The sequence below is a fragment of the Mustela lutreola genome, chromosome X (genome assembly GCF_030435805.1).
Source record: "Mustela lutreola isolate mMusLut2 chromosome X, mMusLut2.pri, whole genome shotgun sequence".
NCBI classification, from domain to species: Eukaryota; Metazoa; Chordata; class Mammalia; order Carnivora; family Mustelidae; genus Mustela; species Mustela lutreola.
In genome coordinates this window covers 98609799-98636537 of record NC_081308.1, presented here as the reverse complement: position 1 = coordinate 98636537, position 26739 = coordinate 98609799, and the positions used below count along the sequence as shown (strand labels likewise).

The 26739-nt window shown below is 32.6% G+C and overlaps 1 protein-coding gene across 1 annotated transcript in view; it reads right to left on the bottom strand.

Annotated features, from left to right (window-relative positions):
- HTR2C (5-hydroxytryptamine receptor 2C) overlaps positions 1-26739 on the bottom strand; it is a 159144-nt gene that overhangs the window by 52609 nt on the left and 79796 nt on the right. Inside the window, exon 3 of the mRNA XM_059156829.1 lies at positions 20124-20324. Coding sequence (XP_059012812.1) covers positions 20124-20324 — 201 coding nt within the window. The remainder of the gene's footprint in view (positions 1-20123; positions 20325-26739) is intronic.

The window sequence follows — 26739 nt, the reverse complement described above, 5'->3', positions numbered from 1 at the left end:
CTTAAAGATTTTATTTATTTATTTATTTGACAGAGAGACACAGTGAGAGGAACAAAAGCAGGGAGTGGGAGTGGGAGAGAGAGAAGTAGGCTTCCCGCTGAGCAGGGAGGCTGACCCTAGGATCCTGACTTGAGCTTAATGACTGAGCCCGCCAGGTGCCCCCATTTTTAAAATAAGTGCATTGTAATTATTATCCAATCAAGATCTTTGACTTACATTTAAAATTTTTAATAAAGATAAAAGCTTGAGAAAATAGCGTGTAATTGCAGAGAAGAAAGTTTTTAAAGAGAAATAAATATTTCTCTTAAATCTATTTATCTTAAAGATAAGTGGGGGAAAAAGATAGTGGAGGGGCGCCTTTGGCTCAGTGGGTTAAAGCCTCTGCCTTTGGCTCAGGTCATGATCCCAGGGTCCAGGGATCGAACCCTGAATCGGGCTCTCTGCTCAGTGGGGAGCTTGCTTCCTCCTCTTTCTCACTCTCTGCCTGCCTCTCTGCCTACTTGTGAGCTCTGTCAAATAAATAAATAAAAATCTTAAAAAAAAAAAAAAAGATAGGTGGAAAATTTCCATGTATTTGGAAATTAAATGTTACATCTTTAAATAACCTATAGATCAAAGAAGCTATAACAAAGAAAAGCAGAAAATATTTGGAATTGGATAAATATGAGAAAAAAGAATTATCAGAATTAATTGGATGCAGTTACAGTTACTCAATCCACTTAAATACAATATGGAATCCTGGATAAGTTATAGAAGCAAATAATGGACATTAGGTGATAATTTTGTAAAATTTGAATAAAATATGTACTTTAGCTGATAATACCGTACCATATGTTAATTTCCTGTTTTGATAATTGTACTATGGGCATACAAATGTTTACATTCAGTAAAGTAAGATGAGTGATGTAAAGGGAGTCTAAAATTAGCTCAAAAATTTTAAGACTGACAGTATCAAGTGGTATTGAGGTTGAGGATTAAGTAAAACTCAACAAAATTTGTTTGTGGGAATAGAGAATACTACTGCCACTTTGAAAAATGGTTTGGTAGTTTTTTATAAAGATAAACCTACATCTTTGTTTTGACCCAGCTATCCCACTTTTTAGTATTTATCCAAGAGAAATAAAAAACATATAATCTAAAATACACTTTGCACAAGACTAGTTATACCAATTTTATTTCCGATAGTCCCAAACTGAAAAGAATGCAAACATCCATCCAGAGGTAATTCAATAAACAAATGCTAGTATATTCATGCAATGATAGTTACTTAGAAATAAAAAGTAAATATAACAAAATGGATATATCTCAAAATCATATTGAAGAAAAGATGAAAGACATAAGAGAAGGCAATGTATATTTCCTTTTATTTGAATAACTGGAATATGTAAAACTAAATGTTAACAACAAAGATCAGAACAATGGTTACTTCATTGCAGGTGTGTTGCCTGGAAAGTGAATGAAGGGCAACTACTGAGTGTAGAATTATTTTAAATCCTAATTTTTTTCTGGTGGTTCCATGGAAATTATCACTTTTCCCGACTCATCAACCTCTATACATAAAAATCTATAGATTTTATTGTATGGACATTATGTTTTAACAACAAAAAGGAGAAAATTAATCTGAACCAAATACACAATTATTTCCATTTGTTGGATAAACAGCAAATCTATAATCTGTAGGAAAAGGGAAGCACATATTTGAGCCCACATTCAAATGAGCTTTCTCTTGATGAGCAATTTTGGCACCGTTTTAAGAAAATAGAGCCCAGTCAAAGAGTGGCACTTATGCTGGGAATTTGAGACAGAAATCATATTTCAGCACTGAAAGATGACTTAAACTTGGGTGTTCATGACACAGAGGAAGGGCACACAGATGTTTCATTAAAATTTACATAAAATTTCTTATATCTTTGCCCTGAGATGCAAATGACCTGGGTGAACCTTTTGGTTGACTGACATAGAACAGACATTGGAAGTCTGGAAGTCTCAGCTGAGATTTTAGAGATTGCACAAGAACAGTGGACTGCTTGTGATAAATATTTAAGGCCTTTAGTTGAGACTGCAGTAAAGCCATACCCTAGGAGTAAGGAATAACCTCTAGGGGTAAGAATAAAGTAAAACAGCATTTTCCCCAAAGTCTGATACAGTATCCAGGTGATGTGCTGATAATTTGATTTTCAGTTAGAACAAAATTTAACAGTTATGAGAAAAAGTTACACAAGTAAGGGTCTATATAATGTAGTATCCACAGTAGTGGGCACACAATAAAAAGTAAATATTGAAGCAGTATCTGATGATCAGAAGATGAAAGAGTTAATAGGGGGCTCAGAAATCATGGTATATTGAAAAAAGGTAGAATATGAAAAACAAAATAAATACTGAAAAACAAAAGGTTAGATTTAAACACAACCATATCAGTAATCACATTTAAAAAGATATAAATAAGAGATTATAAGATTGGTTAAATAGATAAGATTTATCTATATTTTAACTACAAGAAATACAGCTTAATTATAAAGACAGAGATTAAAATAAAGGATGATTGTATAACTGAAGGTGACATCAGTGGAAATGGTGGAATAAGGACATCAGAAAATGGTCTTCTCTGTGAAAACAACAAGAAAGCTGGAAATATTGTCAAATCAAATTTTCAGTACTCCAGAAATCAACCAAAATCTTGAAATAATTTGGGGAGCATTTATTCAAGAAAAAACCTCTAATTCCATAAAAACAGGGTTTTGTTGCATTTAAATTTGCTTTATTCTCATTGCCTTCTCCCAAATTCTGTTGTAGTCTTGGGAAACAATAGTCCTGCAATCATACTGAAGACTAGCAGCCTAGCCAACACTTTAGAGGCTAGAGCAGGGTTGGAAATCTTCCAAAACCCTATCCCAGGTAATTATTTTTTAACCTCTTTGGCCATTCCCTAGAAAATCCCACATCTAGGGTTTGTTATATTTGACCTGAATTAGCACTCATCCATTGCAAACAGCCTTTCTCTGGGGTCATCTATAAAAACAAATCAGTGACAATTGTAAAGCATTGTAGTTTCTTGAGGTGGTGGTAACAGGTGGGGGTAAAAAAGCATGCTGAGCAAAAAATATTTACAAGGAAAAGCCATGTTCACAGGGGTATTTTAAAAAGCTACAAAATAGTCCTGGGAATCTAGAAGACCATGTGCATGGATATGTTTGTGGATGTGTGTGTAGTTCAGAGAAAATCTAGGGAGAACTTAATTGCTCATCTAAGGATCACTTTGAAGCTCTATGCAAGCAGCAAATGAAGGCTAAGGGAGAGTTGCAAACTGCCAGACTGAACATTGAAGGCACATTCCAACATGCACACAGTACTGCTGATAAAGACCTAGAGACAGTGGTCCAGGTATTCAGAGAAATCCCTCTCAAATTATTAGTTGATCACTCAGCTAATTTAGTAGAAATTTCAATGATCACACCCAACAAAGAATACAAACTTACAGAATTATTTTAGGAAAATGACAAGTGGAAAAATCAGCAGCAGTTACAAACAGCAAGAACATCAAACTCCTGGGAGTGGGAAGAAACAGATTGCTGAAGTTGTTATATTATTTAAAATGTATAGATTGCAACAAAAAATTGTGATGTATGCACAAAAACACAATGGCCCATACAAGGAAAGAAAAAATAATCAAAAGAAGCTATTTCTTAGGAAACCACAGACAGTAAACTTATTAGATAAAGACCTTAAGATATTTTAACTATGTTCAAAGAAATAAAGGATGCTTTGTGAAAAGAACTGAAAGAAAACATGAGTATAATTTCTCATCAAATAGACATTATCAATAAAGACCTAGACATTATAAAGTAGTATTAGTAGAAATTCTGGACTTCAAATTACAATAACTAAAAGAAACATTAACTAGAGAAGCTCAAAAACAAATTTGAACTGGCAGAAGAAAGAATCAGTAAACATGAAGCTAGGTCAAGTGAGATAATACATTCCGAAGAACTGAAAGAATGAAGAATGAAGGAAAGGAGGAGAGCTTCATAAACCCGTGAAACACCACCAAGTGTACCAACATATGAAAAATGAGTGTCCCCCAAACAAGTGATACAGAAAGAATATTTGAAGAAATGATGGCAAAATAATCCTCAAATTTGAAGAAAAACATTCACCTACACATCGAAGAAGTTCCATGAATTTCCGGTATACTAAACTTAAAGAGAGCTATACCAAAAAAATATTATAATCAAATTGTCAAAATCCAAAGACAATGAGAGAATCTTGATAGCAGCAAAAAAGAAGGAACTCATCAAATATGGGGAATCTTCAATAAGTCTCATTGCTCAACAAAAACCATGGAGTCCAGATGTTTGGATGACATATTCAAAATCATGAAATAAAAATATTGCCAACCAATACTACTATATCCAGAAAAGCTATTCCTTAAAAATGACGGAGAAATTAGATGTTTCCAGCTACATAAAAGCTGGGAGGATTTGTTGCTAGCAAACATGCCCTATGGGAAATGCCAAATACCTTCAGGATGAAATGGAAAACGACAAAAATTGGTTCTTTGGAAAGATCTCCAACACTGATAAACTGTAATTAGACTTACCAGAATAAAAAGAAAAGATAAAAATTATCAGAAAACATGAATAAAAGAAGGACATGATAGAAATAAAATGGATTATAAGGAAATACTAGAATTAATTCTATGCCAACCAATTAGAAAATCTACAGGAATGTGCAAATCCCTAGAAACACACAAACTATCAAAACTAACTCACATGCTGTGAAGTGTGTAAACCTGGCGATTCACAGACCTGTACCCTTGGGAATAAAAATACATTATATGTTTATTTAAATAAATAAATAGATAAATAAATTTATTTTAAAAAACAACTAACTCATGAAAGAAAGGAAGGAAGAAAGGAAAGAAGGGAGGAAGGAAAGAAAGAAGGAAGGACGGAAAGAAGGAAATCTGAATAAACCTATAATAGGTAAAGAGGTTCAATCTGTCATTAAAAAGAAAAAAACCTTCTCACTAGAGAATATTATGTTAAGCGAAATAAGTTAGAGAAAGACAAATACAGTATGATTTTACTTATATGTGGAATATAAGAAACAAAACAAACAAACATGGGGGGTAAAAGAGAGAAAAACCAAGAAACAGACTCTTAAGTAGAGAGAACAAATTGATGGTTATCAGAAGGGAGGTGAGTGGGGTAAGGGGTGAAAGAGATAGTGGGGATTAAGGAGGGCACTTATTGTGATGAGCACTGGGTGTTGAGTCACTAGATTGTACACCTCTAAGTAATATAACACTGTATGTTAACTAACTTTAAATAAAAACATAAAAAACAAAAAGAAAAAAGAAACCCTTCTAAGTACACCTAGGCTCAGATGGCTTCATTGGTTAATTTGGTCAAATGTCTAGAGAAGAATTAACACCAATCATTCAAACATTCGTCCAAAAAAAAAAATAGAAAAGGAAAGATAATTTCCCACCTAATTTTATGAGGTCAGGATTACCCTGATACTAAAAACAGACAAAGAGCTCATACAAGAAGAAACCCACAAATACATACTTTTTCTAATATAGGTACAAAAATTCTTAACAACATATTAGTCAACGAAGTCCAATAATATATAGAAATTATTATATAACATGACCAAGTGGGATTTACCCAAGGAATGCAAGGTTGTGTCAGCATATGAAAATCAATTAATACAACATGCCATATTAATAAATTAAAAGACAGAAATTCAATGCATTTTCATATAAAACAGTCAACATATAAGATATAAAAGAGAAACTCCTTAACCTTAGAATACTTACAAACCATCTATAGTTTACATCATACCTCATTCTGAAAAACTGAAAACTTTTCTCATAAGATCAGAACAAAACAAGTATGCTTTTTACTACTTCTATTAATATTATATAAGAGGTTTTAAGTAAAGCATTTAGGTAAGAAAAAGAAATGCAAGGCATTCAGATTTTAAGAGAAGACCATCTTTATTTGACCATTATATGATCTTGTACTAGAAAATGAGATTTTGGCGAAACTTCAGGACATGATCTATATAAACTAATCATTTGAAGTGGTATGTAATAGCAATGGACACTTTGTAAATAAAATAAAACAATCCCAATTTCATTAAAATTTTAAAATAATATAATATTTAGGAATAAATTTAATGAAAGAAGTAGAAGACTGGTACATTGAAAACTGCAAAAAATTTAATTCAAGAAATTAAATAATATAAAGAATTCTAAATACAAGAAAAGATATCTGGTGTTTATGGATTGGAAGACTTAATATTGTTAAGATGAAAATTACAAATTTTTTACAGATTTAATGCAATTCTTATAAAAATGCTAGATGCCTTATTTTTCAGAAATTGACAAACTGCTTATAAAATTATATGAAGTTTCAAGGGACACAGAGGGACTCAAAACAAGAGAAAAAGAAGAATAAAACAGACATCCAGATCCAGGAGGCACAGAGAACTCCAATCAATCAAAATCAACGGAAGCAGTTCCACACCAAGACATACTGTAATTACATTTACAAAACTAAATGATACCGAAAACTCTTGAAAGCAGCAAAACGAAAGAAGTACTTAACTTACAAGGGGAAACTCATAAAGCTAGCTGGAGATTTCCCAACAGAAACTCGACAAGCCAGAAGGCAGTGGCGTGATATGTTATTCAAAATGCTGAATGGGAAAAATTTGCAGCCAAGAATCCTTTATCCAGCAAGGCTATCATTCAGAATAGAAGGAAAGATAAGAGTTTCCCAGAAAAACAGGAACTAAAGGAGTTTGTGACTACTAAACTAGCCCTGCAAAAAATATTAAAGAGGTCTCTTTGAGTGGAAAGGAGAGACCTGAAGTGACAAAGACAAGAAAGGATCAGGAAAAATCTCCAGAAACAATGACAAGACAAGTAATAAAATGGCAATAAATACATACCTATCGATAATTACTCTCAATGTAAATGGACTAAACACTCAAAAGGCATAGGGTGTCAGAATGGATTAAAAAAACAAGGCCCAACTATGTGCTGCCTATAAGGGACTCATTTTAGACATAAAGACACCAGCAGATTGAAAGTGAGGGGGTGGAGAAACATTATTCACAAAAATGAGTGTCAAAAAAAAATCAAATAGCAGTATTTATATCAGACAAGCTAGACTTTTTGTTCTTGTATTGTTTTTATCCTCCCAACCTTTCTCAATTGCTTCCAAAAACTTGAAAGAAGGACGACTTCCAAACTTATGTTATGAGGCTAGCATTACCCTGATACCAAAGCCATATAAGGACATTACAGGAAAAGAAAACTACAGATCAATAGCCTTGATGAATATATGTGCAAAAATCCTCAACAATATACTAGCAAACTAAATTCAACAGCACAATAAAAGGACCACACACCATGATCATATAGGGTTTAGCCTTGGTATGCAAAAATACTTTAACATACGCAAATTAATTAGTGTATTATGACACATTAATAGAATGAAAGGTAAAAATCGTATGATGATCCCAATAGAGATAAAAGAACAAATGCAGAAAAAGCATTTTACAGAATTTGACGTTCTTTCATGATAAAAACTCTCAATAAATTGTGTATAGAAGGAATGTATCTCAATATAATAAAGACTGTAGGTAACAAGCCCACAGCTAATGTACTCAGTGGTCAAGCCCCACATCAGGCTCCTTGCTCCACGGGGAGTCTGCTTCTACCTCTGCCTGTCACTCCCCTTGCTTGTGTTCTCTTTCTCTCTCTCTCTCTCTCTCTCTCTCTTTCTCTCTCCCCCTCTGTCAAATAAATAAATAAATAAATAAAATCTTTTTAAAAAATCTGATGAGAGGTGTTTCACAAAATCTACAACTAACAAACATCATTCTTAATGTTGAAATACTGAACACTTTTCCACTATTTCACTCTGTAAAAAGAAAAAAATGTCCATTACCTCCATTTCTGTTAGAAAACAATATTTTCCAAGCTTTATCAGTTCAATTAAGCAAGAACAAGAAATTAAAGAATGATTAAGAGAAGACAAAATAAATTTGTCACCATTAAATTACTGGATATGTAAAAAAAATTCTAATGAAACTGTTAAACTCTTAAAAATGCTAAATAATTTAAACAGCTGTCCTGGTACAGAGTAAATTCAGAAAAAAGCAAATATATTTCTATATACTAGCAACAAACATGTAGAAATAAAGTTTTAAAATACCAATACTATTTATAATAGCATTGTAGGAAATTAAACACATAGGGATGAATCTAACAAAGCTATGAAAAACTTCTAAACAAAAGCTACAAAACATAACAAAGCAATTAAAGATAGCCTAAGTAAATGGAGGAATATTCTAGAAGTCAGAATATTGTTAAAACTTCAATTCTCACCTAACTGGTTTATAGATTCAATGTAATCTTGATTTAAAGAACAGTATGTCTTATTTGGAATATTGACAAGGTAATTTAAATCTCATATGAAAATGAAAAAGCCTTAAAATAGCCTGGATAGTTTTGACAAAGAGCACAGCTGAAAGACTTGCTCCACTAGATATCAAGACTTAGTATGAAGCCACAGTAATTAGGACATTCTAGTGTTGGTACAAGGAAAGAATACTGGACCAATAGAACAGAACAGATAGGCCAGTAGAAAGAATGTACATAAGTTCATCTCGCTTATGAGAACGATTCCATTCTAATTCAGTGGATGAGAATAATCTTTATTTTTTACTTTTTAAAAAGATTTTATTTGAGAGAGAGAGAAAGCACAAGTAGGGTAAGGGGCACAGGGAGAGGGACAAGCAGACTCCCTGCTGAGCAGGGAGCTTGATGTGGTGCTTAATCCTAGGACCCAGAGATTATGACCTCAGCTAAAGGCAGATGCTTAACCAACTGAGCTACCCAGTCACCCCGAGAACAATCTTTTTAATAAGTGGTGTTGGAGGCGCCTGGGTGGCTCAGTTGCTGAGCGTCTGCCTTCAGCTCAGGTCATGATCTCAGGGTCCTGGAATCGAGTCCCACATCAGGCTCCCTGCTCAGCAGAAAGCCTGCTTCTCTCCGTTCCACTCGCCCTGCTTGTGTCCCCCCCGCCCCGTCTCTCTTCTCTGTCAAATAAATAAATTAAATCTTAAAAAAAAAAATAAATAAGTGGTGTTGAATCTATTAGATATTTACATGGGGAAAAAATTCAACCCCTACAAGAATTAAGGTGAGATGGCTATTAGACCTAAACGTGAAAGCTGAGATCATCAAGCTATTATGAAAAAACAAAGCAAAACCAAAACCAGAAGGGTTTATCCTCTAGAGCTTCGGATAAAAAATTTTTTCTTAAACTGAATATAAAAATCTCTGGCTACTAAAGTAAACACTTACAAAGTGAACTTCATTAAAAGAGTAAAGAGCTAGGCACAGGCTGGGAGAAAATATTCTGAATATATATATTCAGCAAAGGATTCATTTAGAATGTAAAATAGACATCTGGAAATTAATTTTTAAAAGATAAGTTGAAATAGGCAAATGGGTGGAAATGATACATCACAAAGGATATAAAAGAAGCCATCCAAATACATCAAAAACATAAGGAAAATTGTTCAACATTGATTAGTGCTATTAAATAAATAAATAAATAAATACATGAGTAAATAAATAAATACTAAAATGAGATCATCACTACATACTCACCAGAACACAATTTAATTATTAGGATGAGAGTTTGGCAAACTGTGACTCATAGGTCCAATCTGGCCTACAGCCTGTATTTATGTCTACTTAGAATTATTTTACAGTTTATTTATTTTAATTAATTAATTAATTATTCATTTAAAAGAGAGACAGAGAGAGCACAAGCAGGGGGAGAGGGAGAAGAAGGCTCCCTGCAAAACTGGGAGCCCAAACTGGGGCTCAGTCCCAGGATCTGGAGATCACGACCTGAGCCAAAGACAGATGCTTAACCATCTGAGCCACCCAGGCACCCCTTATTTTACATTTTAAAAGGTTGTTAAAAACATATGTAACAGAGATCACATGTGGTCCACAAATCCTAAAATATTTACTTCCTGACTCTGATAGAAATGATGTGCCCACAATTAAGACTGACAATATTAATTTTTGGCAAAAACTTCACTTTTTTCCTTACATTTCTCACATTACATTTCTTTCATCTCTCATATTGTGGATGGTTCATGAATGGACACAGCCAATTTGGAAACATATTTGACAGTGTGTACTGAGCAAGTCTAAAGTGATCCTCAGATTTCTCTTTTGGGTAAAAGAACAACAGAAATGAATGTTTTTATCCATCAAAAATCATGGACACGGGGCATCTGGGTGGTTCAGTGGGTTGAGCCTCTGCCTTCAGCTCAGGTCATGATCCCAGAGTCCTGGAATCGAGCCCCGCATGAGGCTCTCTGCTCAGCAGGGAGCCTGCTTCCCCCTCTCTCTCTGCCTGCTGCTCTGCGTACTTGTGATCTCTCTCTCTCTCTGCGTCAAATAAATAAATAAAATCTTTAAAAAAGAAATCCCAAACAACCATGGACACTCAGGTTTTTTGCAACTTTATAATAGCCTAACACTGGAAACAAACCAAATGCTAAGCAACATTAACAAGGTAAATTCATTTTTTAAATGTTTATATAATGGAACACTATGTGACAATGGAGAATAACTAACTACTGATAAATGCAATGACATGGAGGGATCATATAGATATAATATTGACTGAAAGAAATCAGACTGAAAGAGTACATATTATGTGCTTTCACTTATATGATGCTCCAAACAGGCAAAACTAATTTGTGGTTATAAAAGTCAGAATATTGGTTACCCATAGGAGATTACAGAAAGGGGGCAATAGATAATCCTCTGGATATTTCGAATGTTCTATAACTTTTCCTGGTGTTCATTAAAGTGGCATATACATCTGTAAAAATTCAACAAGCTATGCACTAAAGATTTGTGTATATTACTGTACATGTTACACTTAAAATTTTAAATAGTTTTAAAGTTTATAGATAATATGAATTTTATTCATAGACATAGGTCAGAACCACTGACCTGAGATGAAAATTATATTTAAGATGTTGCAGGATGAGATAGAGGAGATATTCTGAGGGCATGGGTTGAATTTGTGAAGCATGGCTACTAGTGAGTTATGAAGGTGGATAAAATTCCTTAAGGCAGTACCTTACAGGCTATTGAAATAACTAAATCACTAATATGGTAGAGAATTTCATGTGGCAATGGAAAATGGCCCTGGCCAAAGGAGAAGGGTGAGCCAACATGTGAAACCATGATGGTTAAAAAAAAATCAAGGCAGAAAATAAAGAAAGCAAGAGAAAATGAATTGAAAAAAAAAAGTTAAAAAAATGTTTGAAGGAACTCTGAATATTTGAACATGGAGATTTGGAGAAGAACTATTGTTCTTATTGTCATGGGTGTACCTGGCTCACTTAAGGACATGAAGATGTGTCTTGGATATGGTGAATACGATTCCTTTTACAGAGGTAGGAGTGGAGGTGTGGATGCACAAATGATAAACAAAAAGATTCAATGGATGGGGGGATGGGGTAACTAGGTGGTGGGTATTAAGGAGGGCACTTGATGGAATGAGCACTGGGTATTATATGCAAGTAATAAATCACTAAGTTCTACTAAGTAATAATATACTATATGTTAACTAAATTGAATTTAAATAAAAAAAAATAAAGTCTTATATTAGCAAAACAAATGAGGAAATGGAGGGACTGGAATGTGAAAAATATTAAGGAGAAATATTAACGAATATTGAGGAGAGGTTGTGTTGATTTGCCATGGGGAGAAAGAGAATTCTAAATGATTGTCAGGTTCCTTTTTGGGTAAATGGGAGATCCTGTTGCTGTTCACCTGAGAAACAAATATGTGGGAGGAAGAAAAATTGGAGGTAGGGGAAGGTTTTCAGTGCAACTTGATAAGATGGCATTTGAGATACGTCTCCGACATTCATCTCTATATCCCTATATATCCAAAACTAGAGATCTGGATATAACCTGGATAGAAATGTTTACTTGAGAGTCATCAGTAGATAGATTTTAGTTTCTTTCTTTGGATGATTAAACCAGGAAAACTGTATAAGCAACTGGAAAGAATAGACTGTTGGAGAAGAGTGAGAGTAAAGCAGAAAATGAAGACAAGAAATAAGAGCAGACAGAAAGATAAGAGTGAAGAAAACCCAAGAAAAATGATGTCATAACTTGCAGAGGAAGAGAGAATTATGAGGAAAGCATTGTCAACAGTTTCAGATGCCAGAGAGGAAGCTAAAGTTGGAAACACAGCTCTTAAAAAGTGTGTCCCATCAATGCAAGCTGGTGAAGCCAGTCCAGAAAACAGTATGGAGGATTCCTCAAAAAGTGGACAATAGAACTACCCTACAACCCAGCAATTGCACTACTGGGTATTTATCCCAAAGATACAAATGCAGTGATCCAAATGGGCAGGTTCACCCCAATGTTTATAGCAGCAATGTCCACAATGGCCAGACTATGGAAACAGCCTAGATGTCCATCAGCAGATGAATGGATAAAGAAGATGTGGTGTATATATACAATGGAATACTATGCAGCCATCAAAAAATGAAATCTTGCCATTTGCAACGACGTGGATGGAACTAGATGCTATTATGCGAAGTGAAATAAGTCAATCAGAGGGGGACAATTATCATATCTCACAGATTTGAGGAATTTGAGAAACAAGACAGAGGATCATAGAGGAAGGGAGGGAAAAATGAAACAAGATGAAACCAGAGAGGGAGACAACCATAAGAGAATCTTAATCTCAGGAAGCAAACTGAGGGCTGCTGGAGAGAAGGGAGTGGAAGGGATGGGGTGGTGGGCTGATGGACATTGGGGAGGGTATGGGTATGTGGTATGGTGATTGTTGTGAATTGTGGAAGACTGAAGAATCACAGACATGTATCCCTGAAACAAATAATACCTTATATGGTAACAAAAAAAGTGTGCCCTATGGATATCTGGGCATCTCTAAGACCCTCTGAATGGTATTGTGAAATCAAAACTACTTCTGTAATAATCTTACTGTGTTACTTGCTGTTTTCCCCATGTTTACATTTTTAGCGATGGTGCAAAATACTAATGGGTGAAATTGCTGGTGTCTTAGCATGAATCAGGCTAGTGACACCAAATTGTACAAGTAATCATTGTTTTATTCACTACCACACACATTCAAGGCAAAAAGGCCAGTTTTACCCAAGAAAGTCCTTAGTGAAGTAGTAACAAATATTAATTTTACTAAACTTGACTCTTAATAATCCATGTAATGAAATGGAAGTACACATAGAGCACTTCTGCAGCATACTGATACAAGGTTGTTACTTTGAGGAAAAGCACTTTCGCAGTTGTTAGAGCTGAAGGAGGCACTAGACGCTTTTCCCATGGAACAACATTTTTCCTTGAAAGAATGACTGCCAGACACATGGGCATTATTCATACGTGAGTTATCTGGCAGACTTGTTCTTAAAAATGGATGTGTTGAACCTGACAGGTCAAGGATAAAGACAGATGATATTTATTGTTAATGATAAAATTTGAGCTTGCCAGTGAATATTGGAACTTTGGAAAACTTGTACACAGCCCTGGGAGTTTGACACTTCTCTAATATTTAGAGACATTTCTGACAAGATTGGTAGGGATTATTAATGCATGTGATTTTTTTTTTGATACTGTATTAACATTTGGGAAATCTGCATAACTCAGGGAACCAATATTTTCTGAATGACCCATGCTTGATGTTACAAGATAATGCATGGTTAAAATGTCAAAGCAAAAGACAGATTAGTGGATTTTAATGTAACGGCATATGAAAAAAATCAGTGATGTGGTTTCCAATTACATATTGCAACTGAATTTAAGAAAAAAAAACTTGCTGGATTTTAGTGAGTCTCAAAGAAAATGTCCACTATTACCCGAAAACATTATTAAAATACTTTCCTATATTGAGGCTACCTATCTGAAGATATATATTTTTTTCACAGAATTCAACCAAAGCAACTCATTGAGACAGATTAGATTGCAGAAGCAGAGATGAGAAACAGATTTTTAAAAGTCTAAAAAAAAATCACTCTTCACTAACTTCATTTTTTGGGGGGAAAATGCAGTGATTTTTCATAGAGCTATATTATTTATGTAAGCATATAATAGGTTTCTTGTCTTTTTAAATAAATCCACACATAAATAAACTGTTCTCAATTTTAATTTCCAGGACAATAAATATTGATAGAGTCACTAATGAACTTATAAAGAATGGCTTCAGTAGAGTGACAGAGCTACAAAATTCTTATGAGATGACTTATAAATGGCACCAAGGAAGACATGAGTGTGACCAAATGTAAGCTTGGCTGTAAAGCCTAGGAGAGAGACTGGACATTATTGAAATTAGTATATAGATTAGAGAAAGTATCTTTTTAGAATTCAGTTACCCTCTTCCTAGATTATTTTATAAATTTAAAGAGAGCCCAATCAAAATACAGACAGGATTTTAAAGTGGGACTAAGAAAGTTAATGTTAAAGCTCATATGGAAAACGAAACATTCCCAGCTCTAAAAGATAAGAGTTATGAGTGAGAATGAACCATATCAGATGAGAAAATTTGTTATGAAATTTTCATAATTAATACGGTGGGGAATTGGTACAGGAATAGACACACTATTGGAATACAATGTAAACTTCAGAAATAGGCTCAGATATGGAAGAACATTTAATATATTATAAAGGTGGCATTGCAAGTTTCAGACTACATAAAGTTTTTAAATAAACAGCATGAGGCAATTGAGTGATTATTTGGAAGAAGATAAAATTGAATGCATATCTCACCGCATACAAAAATGAACTCCAAAAGGAACAGATCTGAATGTGAAAAATGACGTAAATATGTGTGATTTACTGTCTTACCTGAGTGTGGGGCAAGAATTTATAATAATCATTCAATATAGAAATGGAACCTGACTGACAAAATGAGCTGCAAAAAAAAAAGAACAATTCTGCATGGCAGAAGCACCATATGCAATAGTAAATAGCAAACAAAGAAAAAATATTTTCATTTATAACATATAAAATGTTTTTTTTTTTCTGTGATGTATCAAGAGCTATTGAAATTAAGAAAGAAATAGGTTAAAAAAAACAGAAAAAATGATCAAAAGGTACATTTTGCAAAAAACTAATTTAGCAATGGCACTTAAATGTATGAAAACAAGCTCAACTTCTTTTATGACAAAGTATGCAAATTGAAGTTTGAAGATGTACCTTTTAGCAAGGCTTCAGGAAAACAGGCTCTCTTACATTGCTAGTAGGAATGAAGAAATGTTCAACCCTTTACTAATCAGTATCTATACATTAACCTCTTGATAAATTAGAAATTTCTGTTAGGAATTTTTGTTGAAATTAAATTTCTAAAAGTATGAAACATATACAGAGTGAGGGGTATGCAGAGTGGTATGCAAATGATTATTTTTGCAAAATATTAGAAACAACTTCAAAGGCTCATACTACACATGAGATTGGTTAAATAAATTATGATGTATCTAACCAGTGTAGTACTAGTGGGTGTAAAAAGTAGAAGAAAATTGGCTTTTAAATGCAGTGTTTTCCCAAAAAACAGATAATTGAGTAAAAAAATGGGCAGAAGATATAAGCAGACACTTCTCCAAGGAAGACATACAAATGGCTGACAGACACATGAAAAAGTGTTCATCATCATTACCCATCAGGGAAATTCAAATCAAAACCACATTGAGATAACACCTTACACCATTTAGAATGGCCAAAATTGACAACTAACCACTAAAAAGAACAGAGATTCCTTATAGGAGAGGACTGATTTCAGAACTGGAGCATGGAAAGTAAAAGGTGAATCTGGCATAATTCATGCCAGAAAGTAAATGCTCAAAAACTGATCGTACATATTAAAAGGACTTCTCATAAAATAATCTAGGACAGTTTTGAGCATCAAAATAATTAAGTATACCAATAACAAGTTATATTGATTTCAAAAGAATTAAAAAGTTTTTACCAATATGAATAAATAAATGACAAAGAATGGGAAGGAAAACTTTTCCTTATAGTGTAAGGCTAACTAGAAAGGAAGAAAGAATGATAAAATAAGAAAAATTATCTTTCTATAATCACATAACAATAAATGATTTAGGAAGAATTATCAATGGATTTTTAAATCTACTGAGTCAAGTTTGTTGGAAAGTAATTTCTTAATTTCCAAATAAATGGAGATTTTCTAGTTATCTTTTGATAAACATTTTATATCTCATTCAAATTTCAGCCAAAGAATATGTACTTTATGATTCAAGCACTTTGAAATCTATTGAGAATTGATTTATAGCCAAATACATGGTCAATTTTGATAAATATTTCTTGTTCAAATGATGGGAATATACATTTTTCACTTGCTAATGAGTTCTGCCTTTTTCATTGTTCTAATACAATTATTGAAAAAGGTTTGTTAAAATTTCACGCCATAATTATGGATTTGTCTGTTTTTATTGCTCTGTCCATTTTTGATTTAGTAATGTTGAACCCATATTATTATACACATATAAGTTCGTTACACAATGTCTTTCAGATGAATTAAATCTTTTCTCATTATGAATTAAACTTTCTTTAAAATTTCTTTTGCTGAAGTGTTTTCTGTCAGATTATTAGTATAGCTACACAATTTTTCTGTCTGTTACTGTTCATGTGGAGTACCTATTTTTAATTCTCACCTTTCTTATGCTTTAGATATGCCTCTTATAAACACATAGTTGGATTATTTTTTCAAACCCTGTCTGACAATCTTAGAATATTGAGTTCCATTTACAATTACTGATACATAATTACTGATACTGATTTGGTTTCAATTCCACCATCTTAGTATTGTTTTTATGTTTTCCCACCTGACCTGTGTAACATTTGCTACCCTTTACTGCCCCCTAATGGATTTGCTTTGTTATTCTATAATATTCCTCTAAATTTGGAAGTTAAACATTCCTTTTCTATTAGTGACTGCCTTTGAATATACAAGTTATACCTTATTCATCAAAGCTCAATATTAAATATCATTTTTATCATTTTCCTGGACAATGAAAAAAGCTTACTTTCAACCTGCTTATACGCTATTGTTTTGCGAATTTTAGTTCCATAAATACTCTGAGCCTCAGAAGACATAATTACATTTGTTTTATACAGCCAATGCTTTTCTTTAACCATATGTTTACCATTTTTTTCAGTTATTCATTTTTTCAGTGATTTTTTTTAAAATGAGTATAGTTGACACACAATGTTACATTTGTTTCATTATTCATTTGTTTCATTATTACAATACAATAATTCAACACGTATCATTTTCATTGTTTTGTTTCTTGTACCTTCTATCTTCCATCTGTGGCCATTTTCCTTTGTTTTAAGAACATCCTTTAGGATTTCCTTAAGTAGGAGTCTGATTTTGTCTTGTTCTCCTGACTTTTGTTGGCCAGATAGTCTTCATTTCATTTCAATTCCTAACGTATATTTTTGCTGAGTATATGGTTTTAATTTAGCATGCACTTTTTATCAGCACATCGACACTGTCATTTCAACATCGTGTTTTCATTGCTGTTGAGAAAATATTCATTCACCTTATCATAATTTTATTGAAGATTATCTCTTTATTTTTCCTCTTTAAAATTGATTTTTTTTCTGTAATGTTGTTATGAGGGGTTCAATGTTGATTTTTTCTTATTCATTCTGCTTGAGGTTGAGCTCTTTCAATGTGAGAATCAGCATCTTTCTTAATTCCAAAAGCCTTTATTTCTTCAAATATTGCCTTTCTGCCATTCTTTTCTCACCTTGTAAAAGTCTTCTCTCTTTATTTTGTTTTTAAAATTTATTTATTTATTTTAGAGAGATTGAGAGCACAGGCATGGAGGGGAGGGAGAGAGAAAATCAAGCAGACTCCATGCTGAGCGTGGAGCCTGATGCAGGGTTTGATCTCATGACCGAAATCACGATTTGAGCTGAAACCAAGAGTTGGAGACTTAATCTACTGTACCACCCACGTTGTATGTTTATTCTTACTCTTTTCTCTCTTTTGTATCCTTCCAATTCTCCTTGCTTTGTTCATCATCGACCTCCAGTAATGCTCTTTTTAGTTATGTCTAAACTGCCTTTGAGTTCTTGGAGATTTGTGTTATGCCTAGCTCCAGATTTTCCAGGTTCTTCTCATATCTTACACGTCCCTGTTTGTAGTTTGTATTTTCTTGCTGAAATATTTAAATTCAGCTCATAATTTTCATATGCAGAATACAAATACTTCTTTAAAGTCTATGTCTACTACCTTGAGTGTCAGTGAGTTTGTGTTATCTTTTACTATATCTGATTCATGCTGTTTTGTCTTTTCATATATCTGTTCATCACTGTACTCTAGATACTGGAATTGAAAATTACTACAAGAAATAATTTGAAGTGTACAGTGATTTTTTTTGTTTACATAAGAGAAATCAAAAACTTGAAAAATATGAAATCACCTTAAGCCAATTTTCAGGCTTCAGATATTTATTGGTTACACACATAACTTAATCCTGGCCTGACTTCCATGTCAAGAGTGGTTTAAGCCTAGTCCATCTTTATTTCTAGTGTACAGGTCTTTGGCATCCAAAAAATAAGCTCAAGTTGGTCAATCCTTTGCCATACTCTGTATTCCTGCTTTAGACCTTCTTTGCTTGTGAGAATATGAAATGAACTTATCAACAATCAGTCACATCTTCAGGTTAGGAAATGCATCCTTGTCAAAAGTGACCCAAAATTCATAGTCATTCTTTCTAGATTTCTGTCTTTTTCTGGACCCTCCACTATCTTATTAGCTTCTAAATGTTAATAGTATTTTTCCATACTTTTTTGTTGTGTTTAACACAAACATCATTGCAGATTGCCCATCTGTCATTATTAGAAGCTGATGCCCCTAATACTCTAATTTAATTTGGCTGTATATTTTCTTTGTAAGCACCGTAAGAACTGGCATCTTTTAAATGAGCTCTTTGGAGTGGAGGAAGTAAACTCTGTGAACCCTTAAATATGTAGGTCAAATTGTGTAAATAGATTCAGTTTTTTTCTGGGAGAAGTTTTATTGCTTTTTATCCAAAGGTGTATGTTATTTGTGTGTGTGTGACAGAACAATCTTAAAACTTAAATTTATTTTATCAATAATCCCAGAGTTGAAATCTTTAGATAATTTCAATGAAGACTGTATAGATTATCTTGATCTTGTTCTAAACTGTACCAGAATCTTTTATAGAAACATAACTCTGAGGAAGGATCATTTAATGAGACACTAAATGTAAGTTCCAACTGGAAGAGGAGGAAACAAAAGGGAAAAAAAAAAAAAAAAGAATTGTAAAAGCCCTTACAGTCCAATTGGTTAAATTTTGTGACTTGAATATTAGCATTATTAAGGCATATCTCAATCATAAGCAATATCTCAATCATAAGCAATAAGATGATCATTTCTCTCCCTTCAACTTCCCCCAGATCTTTAAAAAATGGATTTCTTTCTCATTTTGTATAAGCAGAATCTAAGAAGATATTTAAAAACAGAGGAAAAGTAATATATTCTAAGTCAATTAACAGTATAAATTTCGACATGTTTACTTCATGAGGATTCATGTGAAACTTGATTTTTCCACTCAAGAAAATGTGAAATTAGAATAAAAATATTAAAATTAATATTTTGTGATAGATTTATCTTTTGGAAGATTTTAATGCTATATTCAAAAAATTTAGACCATATATCTTTGTCTTCAAATAGTTTTAAATAACTCAAAGATTATGTATCTGTGTTGCAGAATTCATTGGCATACTAATGTATAAAATAATTTAACAGCATAACTAGAAACTTTACATTTATATATTAATATACATTACATTTCTTTCATTATTGTTAACCTAAATATCAGATATATAGGTTAAGAATAATTCTTAAATAGAATCCCGATTAAACGCAAATGTTACCAGTCGACGTCTGTACGTTGTTCACAGTACATAATCCGAAAGTATTGAGCATAGCCGCTGCAATTCTAATGGCCAAGAAAGTTATTTACCTATCGAAATTGCCCAAACAATAGCAATCTTCATGATGGCCTTAGTCCGCGAATTGAAACGGCTATGCTCAATAGGATTACGTATTGCTACATACCGATCCAGCGAGATAGCGCAGAGGTGCATGATGGACGCTGTAGAAAATAAAACATCCAAAGAAATCCAGACGGGGCACAAATATCTAGGTAGTGGCCAGACATAATCTGAAAGAGAAAACAGAGAAGACAAGAACATATTATCCTAGTTAAACCATCTAGTTTTACATATTAGTCTACTTATTTTCTTCCTCTCATAAGTATTTTTTTTTTTAAAGTGAAATTTGGGAATCATATTCCATAGTAACAACAATGAGGATGATAATGCCTTTAGCGTTTCATACATTATTTCTTATTGAGATAAAACTTATACAACATGAAATTAGTCATTGTAAATTTTACAGTCCTGTGGTATTTAGTACATTCACAATATTATGCAATCATTACTTTTTTGTAGTTTTAAAACATTTCATCACTCCAAAAGGTAACTACTACTCATTAGGCAGTTATTCCCCGTTGTCCCCTCCCCCAGCCCCTGAAACTCTCTAATCTGTTTTTTGTCTCTGTGAATTTAACTGATCAGAATATTTCATATAAATGGAATCACACAATAGGTGCCTGGCTTCTTTCATTAACTCTGGTTTTGATGTTCATCCATTTTATAGCATGTACTTTATTATTTTTTATGGCTAGTGCTTTTATTTGTTGAGTTTTTTTTGATACTGTTGTAAACAAAATCTTTTTTTTTTTTAAATTTCCTTTATGGACAGTTCATTGCTAGTATGTAGAACTATAACTGCTTTTCATGTGTTAATCTTGTATCCTACAGCTTTGCTGAATTCATTTATTAGATCTAGTTTTGTGTGTAGGGTTCCTTAGGATTTTCTGTTTACGACGTCATGTCATTGAATAAAGATAATTTTACTTTTTCTTTTCCAGTCTCCTTTCGCCTTTTATTTCTTTTCTTGCTTAAGTGTCTATATACAATTTCTAGTACAGTGTTGAATGGAAGTAGTAAACACAGCCATCTTACCTTTTTCCTGATCTGAAAAGAAAATCTCACATTCTTTCACAATTAAGTAGGATGTTAGTTGTGGGTTTTTCATAAATGTTTTCTATCACATTGAAGAAGTTTCCTTCTATTTCTAGTTTGTTGAGTGTTTTTATCATAAAAGAGTGAGAGATTTCACCAAATGCTTTTTTTTTTTTTTTTTTTTTTTTGCTTCATTTGAGATGATCTTGGGGTTTTCTTACCTTAATTCTATTAACGAAATCCAATACATGGTTGATTTTTACATATTGAACCATCTTTGCATTCCTATGATAAATCTCACTTGGGCATGGTGTATACTGTAATATTATATTTAGTTTTCTAGTATTTTACTGAGGATTTCTGCATCTATATTTGTAAGTAATATTGCTTTATACTTGTCTTTTCTTGTAATGTCATCATCTGGTATTGATATCTGGATGATGTTGGTCTCATAGAATGAGTTAAAGAGTGTTCCCACGTCTTCTATTTTGTAGGAGTTTGATTAGAATCCGTGTTCATTCTTCAAATATTTGGTAAAATTTGTCAGTGAAGCCATGCGGTCTGGATTTTTTTGTTTTTGTTTTCTTCTATTCTCTATTTTGTTTATGTCCATTTTAATCTTTACCATTTTCTTTCTTTCTTTTTAAAAAAGATTTATTTATTTATTTAACAGAGAGAGAGAGAGAGAGAGAGAGCACACAAACAGGCAGAATAGCAGGGTGAGGGAGAGGCAGAAGCAGTTTCCCCGCTGAGCAGGGAGCGGATGCAGAGCTCGATCCCAGGACCTTGGGATCAAGACCTGAGCTGAAGGCAGATGCTTAATGAGTGGGCCACCCAGGCACCCCTACTATTTTCTTTCTTTTGATAGTTTAGGTTGTTTGTTCTTCCTTTCTAGTTCCTTAAGATCTGGAGTTAGGTTATTGATTTGGGATCTTTCTTCCTTTTAAATGCAGGCAATTGCAGTTATAAACTTCTGTCAGAGCACTACATTTGCTGTACCCATAAATTTTGGTAAATTTTCATTTCACTCTCCTCAAAGTATTTTCTAATTTCATTTGTAATTTCTTCTTTGATCTATTGGATGATTAATAGTGACTGTGGTGGTTAATTTCCACATATTTATGAATTTACAGTATTCTTTTGTCATTGATTCCTAGTTTCATTTCATTTTGGAGAAGAGTTTTTGAATATTGATATTTAAAAATTTTAGTGCTTATTTTGAAAATGATCACGTACACTTGAGAAAAAGGCTTTTTCTGCTGTTGTTGGATGGGGTGTTTTATATATGTTTGATGGGATTAGTTGATTCATAGTATTGTTCAAGTCCTCTATTTTTCATTTATCTTCTGTTTACTTGTTCTATTCATTACTGAAAATGGTGTATTCATGTATCCAAGTATTATTTTAGATCTTTTCCTCCCTTCATTTTGTCAGTTTCACTTCTTATATTTTTTGGTCTCTGTTGTTGGATGCATTTATATTTGAAATTATTACATCTTTTTGATGCTTTGACACTTTTATCAATATATAATATCTTTCTATGTCCTTCATAACAATTTTTGCCTTCAGTTCTACTTTGATACTAATATAGCCACCTCAGCTTTTATTGGTTACTATTTGCATGGAATATGTTTTCCATCCTTTTACTTTAACCTATTTGTGACTTTGAATCTAAAATGAGTCTCTTACTGAGAAGAAAAAGGTTATACAGGAAGGTTCTTTTTAAATCCATCCTGGCATCATGTATTTTTTTTTTAAGATTTTGTTTATTTATTTGACAGACAGAGATCACAAGTAGGCAGAGAGGCAGGCAGAGAGAGAAGGAAGCAGGCTCCCTGCCGAGTGGAGAGCCTGATGAGGGGCTTAATTCCAGGACCCTGGGATGATGACCTGAGCCAAAGGCAGAGGCTTTAACCCACTGAGCTACCCAGGTACCCCTGGCATCATGTATTTTTAATAATTCTGCTAATCTTTGCCCTATAACTGGGCAGTTCAGTCCATGTGCTTTTAAAATAATTACAGTTACAGAGGGATTTATTTCTATATCTAATTGTTTTTATATGATACATATCAGTTCCTCATAAATATTTCTGTTATTCACTTTAATTGTGATTAATTGATTTCCACTGGGCAACTTTTGATTTTTTCTTGTTTCTTTTTCTTTATATTACTTTAGAATTAAAATGGTAACAAAGTTTTAATTAATACTACTTTTGTTTCAGTAGTATACAGATTTTTGTTCTGTTACAAATGACATCTTTACACATTGTGTGTCCATTAACATAGATTTATAAGTATTGTTTTATGTAAGATATTAAACAAAAAGGGGAATAATCCCAAAGCTAGAAAAGAAATAAGAAAGTAAGTAATCTCATTAAATTAACATGTATGAAAATATGAAGGACCATAGTAATTTAAAAAATTCTCATAACTCATTTCATAAAACAATATAGTGTCAATATCAAAACCTATAAAACATTGAAAAAAATGTAACTAGCAAGAAATAACATTTATTGATATAGATTCAAAGTTACAAACAAAATATTAACAAATAGAATTCAACAAAGTGTCAAAAGAGTAATATACCATGTAAAAACAAAACTATTTCAGGAATGCAAGTGTACTTCAATATCATAAAACCCCCCCAATATAATACCTTATATTAATATTTTCAAAGGCATTTTATGATCTTTTAATAGATATTGAAGAATAGTTTGATAAAATACAGAAGTTATTTCTAATTAAAATTTTAATTATATAGTGATGAAAGGAATCCCCAAATTTTATAATTTACCAAAAACCAATAACAAATATTATAAACCCTAGTGCAATAAATACATTTCAATTACATTAAATTCAGAAATTGGACAGGGCAAGAATTTATAGACAGTCTTCAAAGCAGCTACCATGACCATGTTCAATGAAGGAAGGGTGGAAGCTCTTGAAACAAATAGTTAGAAGACATCTTAAATAAGAAGTAGAACTTATAAAAAGAACAAAATGGAGAATTTAGAGTTGAGAAAATATGTAATATCTGAAAGAAGAGAATCACTTTATAGACTTAATAAAAGAATGGAGATGATAGATGAAGAGCCATTAAAACTGAATATAGATTAGTAAAAATTATCCAAACTGAAGAAGCATGAGGAAGATTCAAAATAAATGGTTATAATAGGGACCTACAGAATAATATGTAGATGTGTAACATTTGTGCCATTGGAATCTGAGAAGGGGAAAAAACTGATACAGAAAAAGGTTTTGAAGAAATAATGGTCTATAACATCCCATAATTTATGAAAAACAAGAAGTTCTGCAAAACCCATTATGGTTAAACTCAAAGATAATCATGCCTAGATACATCATAATCTGGTAAAAGCAAAAGATTAAAGGAAAACATCTTGAAGCAGCTGAGAAAAATGACCAAGTATAGGAAGCAATGGCTTTTACAACTTCAGATTTTTCATCAGAATCATGGAGACCAGGGGTGCCTGGGTGGCTCAGTGGGTTAAGCCGCTGCCTTCAGCTCAGGTCATGATCTCAGAGTCCTGGGATCGAGTCCCGCATCGGGCTCTCTGCTCAGCAGAGAGCCTGCTTCCCTCTCTCTCTCTCTGCCTGCCTCTCCATCTACTTGTGATTTCTCTCTGTCAAATAAATAAATAAAATCTTTTAAAAAAAAAAAAAAAGAAATCATGGAGACCAGAAGGCAGTATAATCATAATCCAGAATTCTACATCCAGTGAAAATATCTTTAAAAAAAAAAAGACTGAAATAAAGGAATTTTCATGTGAGGGGAAACAATGAACCGATTGATAGGAAACTTGCTCTAAAAAATGCTGAACGATGTTCTTCAGAAAAAAGAAAAGAAATTATACTAAAAGAAAACTTGTAAACTCAAGAATGAATGAGTGAAGAAGAACAGAATTGATAAATAATTTGGGAAATGTAATAGATTATTTTTCTTATTCTAGGTCTTTAAAATACCTATGACTATTAAAAATTATAATCCTGTCTGAGAAGTTTCTCCATGTATATAGATGTATCCCATATTACAATTAAAGCAAAAGGAGGAAAGGAATCTATATGACTATAAGGTTTTTATAGTCACTTGAAGTGATAAGATAGTAACTGTAGGGAAATTGTGAAATTTTAGATGTGTATATTTTAATCTAGAGAGCAATTGCTAAAAAACACTGTACAAAGAAATATAGCAAAAAACCCAATAGATCAATAAAAATGAAATACTAAAATAAAATGAATAAGACACAAAGAAATTCAGAAATAAGAAAAAAGGCATAAAAAGAGATAAATAGAAAATTATAAAAAGATAACATAGTTCCAAACTAAACAATACTTGCACTAAATGGAAATGGTATTAAGTATAAATTATATCAATTTAAAGAGACAGCCATGCTGGATTAAAAAGAACAAAAATAAATATTACCCAATCATATGCTATTTATAAGGAACTCTGTAAGTTTGGATATGATGATATAGATAAATATAAAGTAAAAGGACAGAAAAGGATACACAATGCAAACACTAATCAAAGGACTTACTGGAGTTGTTATATGAATATCAAAGTAAATTTCAGATCAAATAATATTACTAGGAATGATAGAGACTGTGTTACAATGATAAAGTTTTCAACTTATCAAGAATGTATAACAATCTTAAACATCTACATAACCCAATAACAGAACTTCAAATTTCATGAAGCAAGAAAATGATAGAAAAGAAGACATCAAAAGTTGAATCACAATTATACTTTGAGATTTCCACACCCTTTCCTCAATAATTGACAAAAGTAGGCAGAAAATTGTCAGTGATATAAAAAAACTGCATAGCACTAACAATGAACTTGACTAAATTGACATTTATAAAACACTATATTCAACAATAGAAGAATACACATGCTTTTCAAGAACCCATAAAAATTGATCAGAAAAGACCATAAAATAATTCTTAAGAAATTAAAATGATTGACATAGTGCAATGTCTAGTCTCTGACCTTAACAGAATTAACTTAAAAACTAGTAATGAAAAGATATCTTAAAAAAGTACAACTATTTGGAAATTAAACAGCACAGTTCTACACAGTTTATGTTTCAAAGAAGGCTCAAATTTAATTAAACAATTTGAACTAAATAAAAATTAAAACATTCAAAATTTGTGTGATGGTGCAAAGCAGTACTCAGAGGGAAATTTCTAATTAATGTTTTTTTTAATAAAAGAAGAAAATCTCAAAACCATGATCTAAATTTCCAGATTAAAGTCCTAGACAAAGAAAAGCGAATTAAAATGAAAGTATCAGAAGAAAGGAAATCATAAATATAAAAAGCAGAAATCATTGAAACCGAGGAAGGACAATAATAGAAAAAAAATTCAATGAAATGAAACAGTTTTTTGAAAAGATCAGTAATATTGATAAACTCCTAGGCAGATTAAGGGAGAAATAAGAGTAGAAGACACAAGTTACCGATATTAGTGATGAAAGAGGGAGTATCTCTACAGACCTCACAGACAATTATAAGGGAATTTTATAAGCAATAG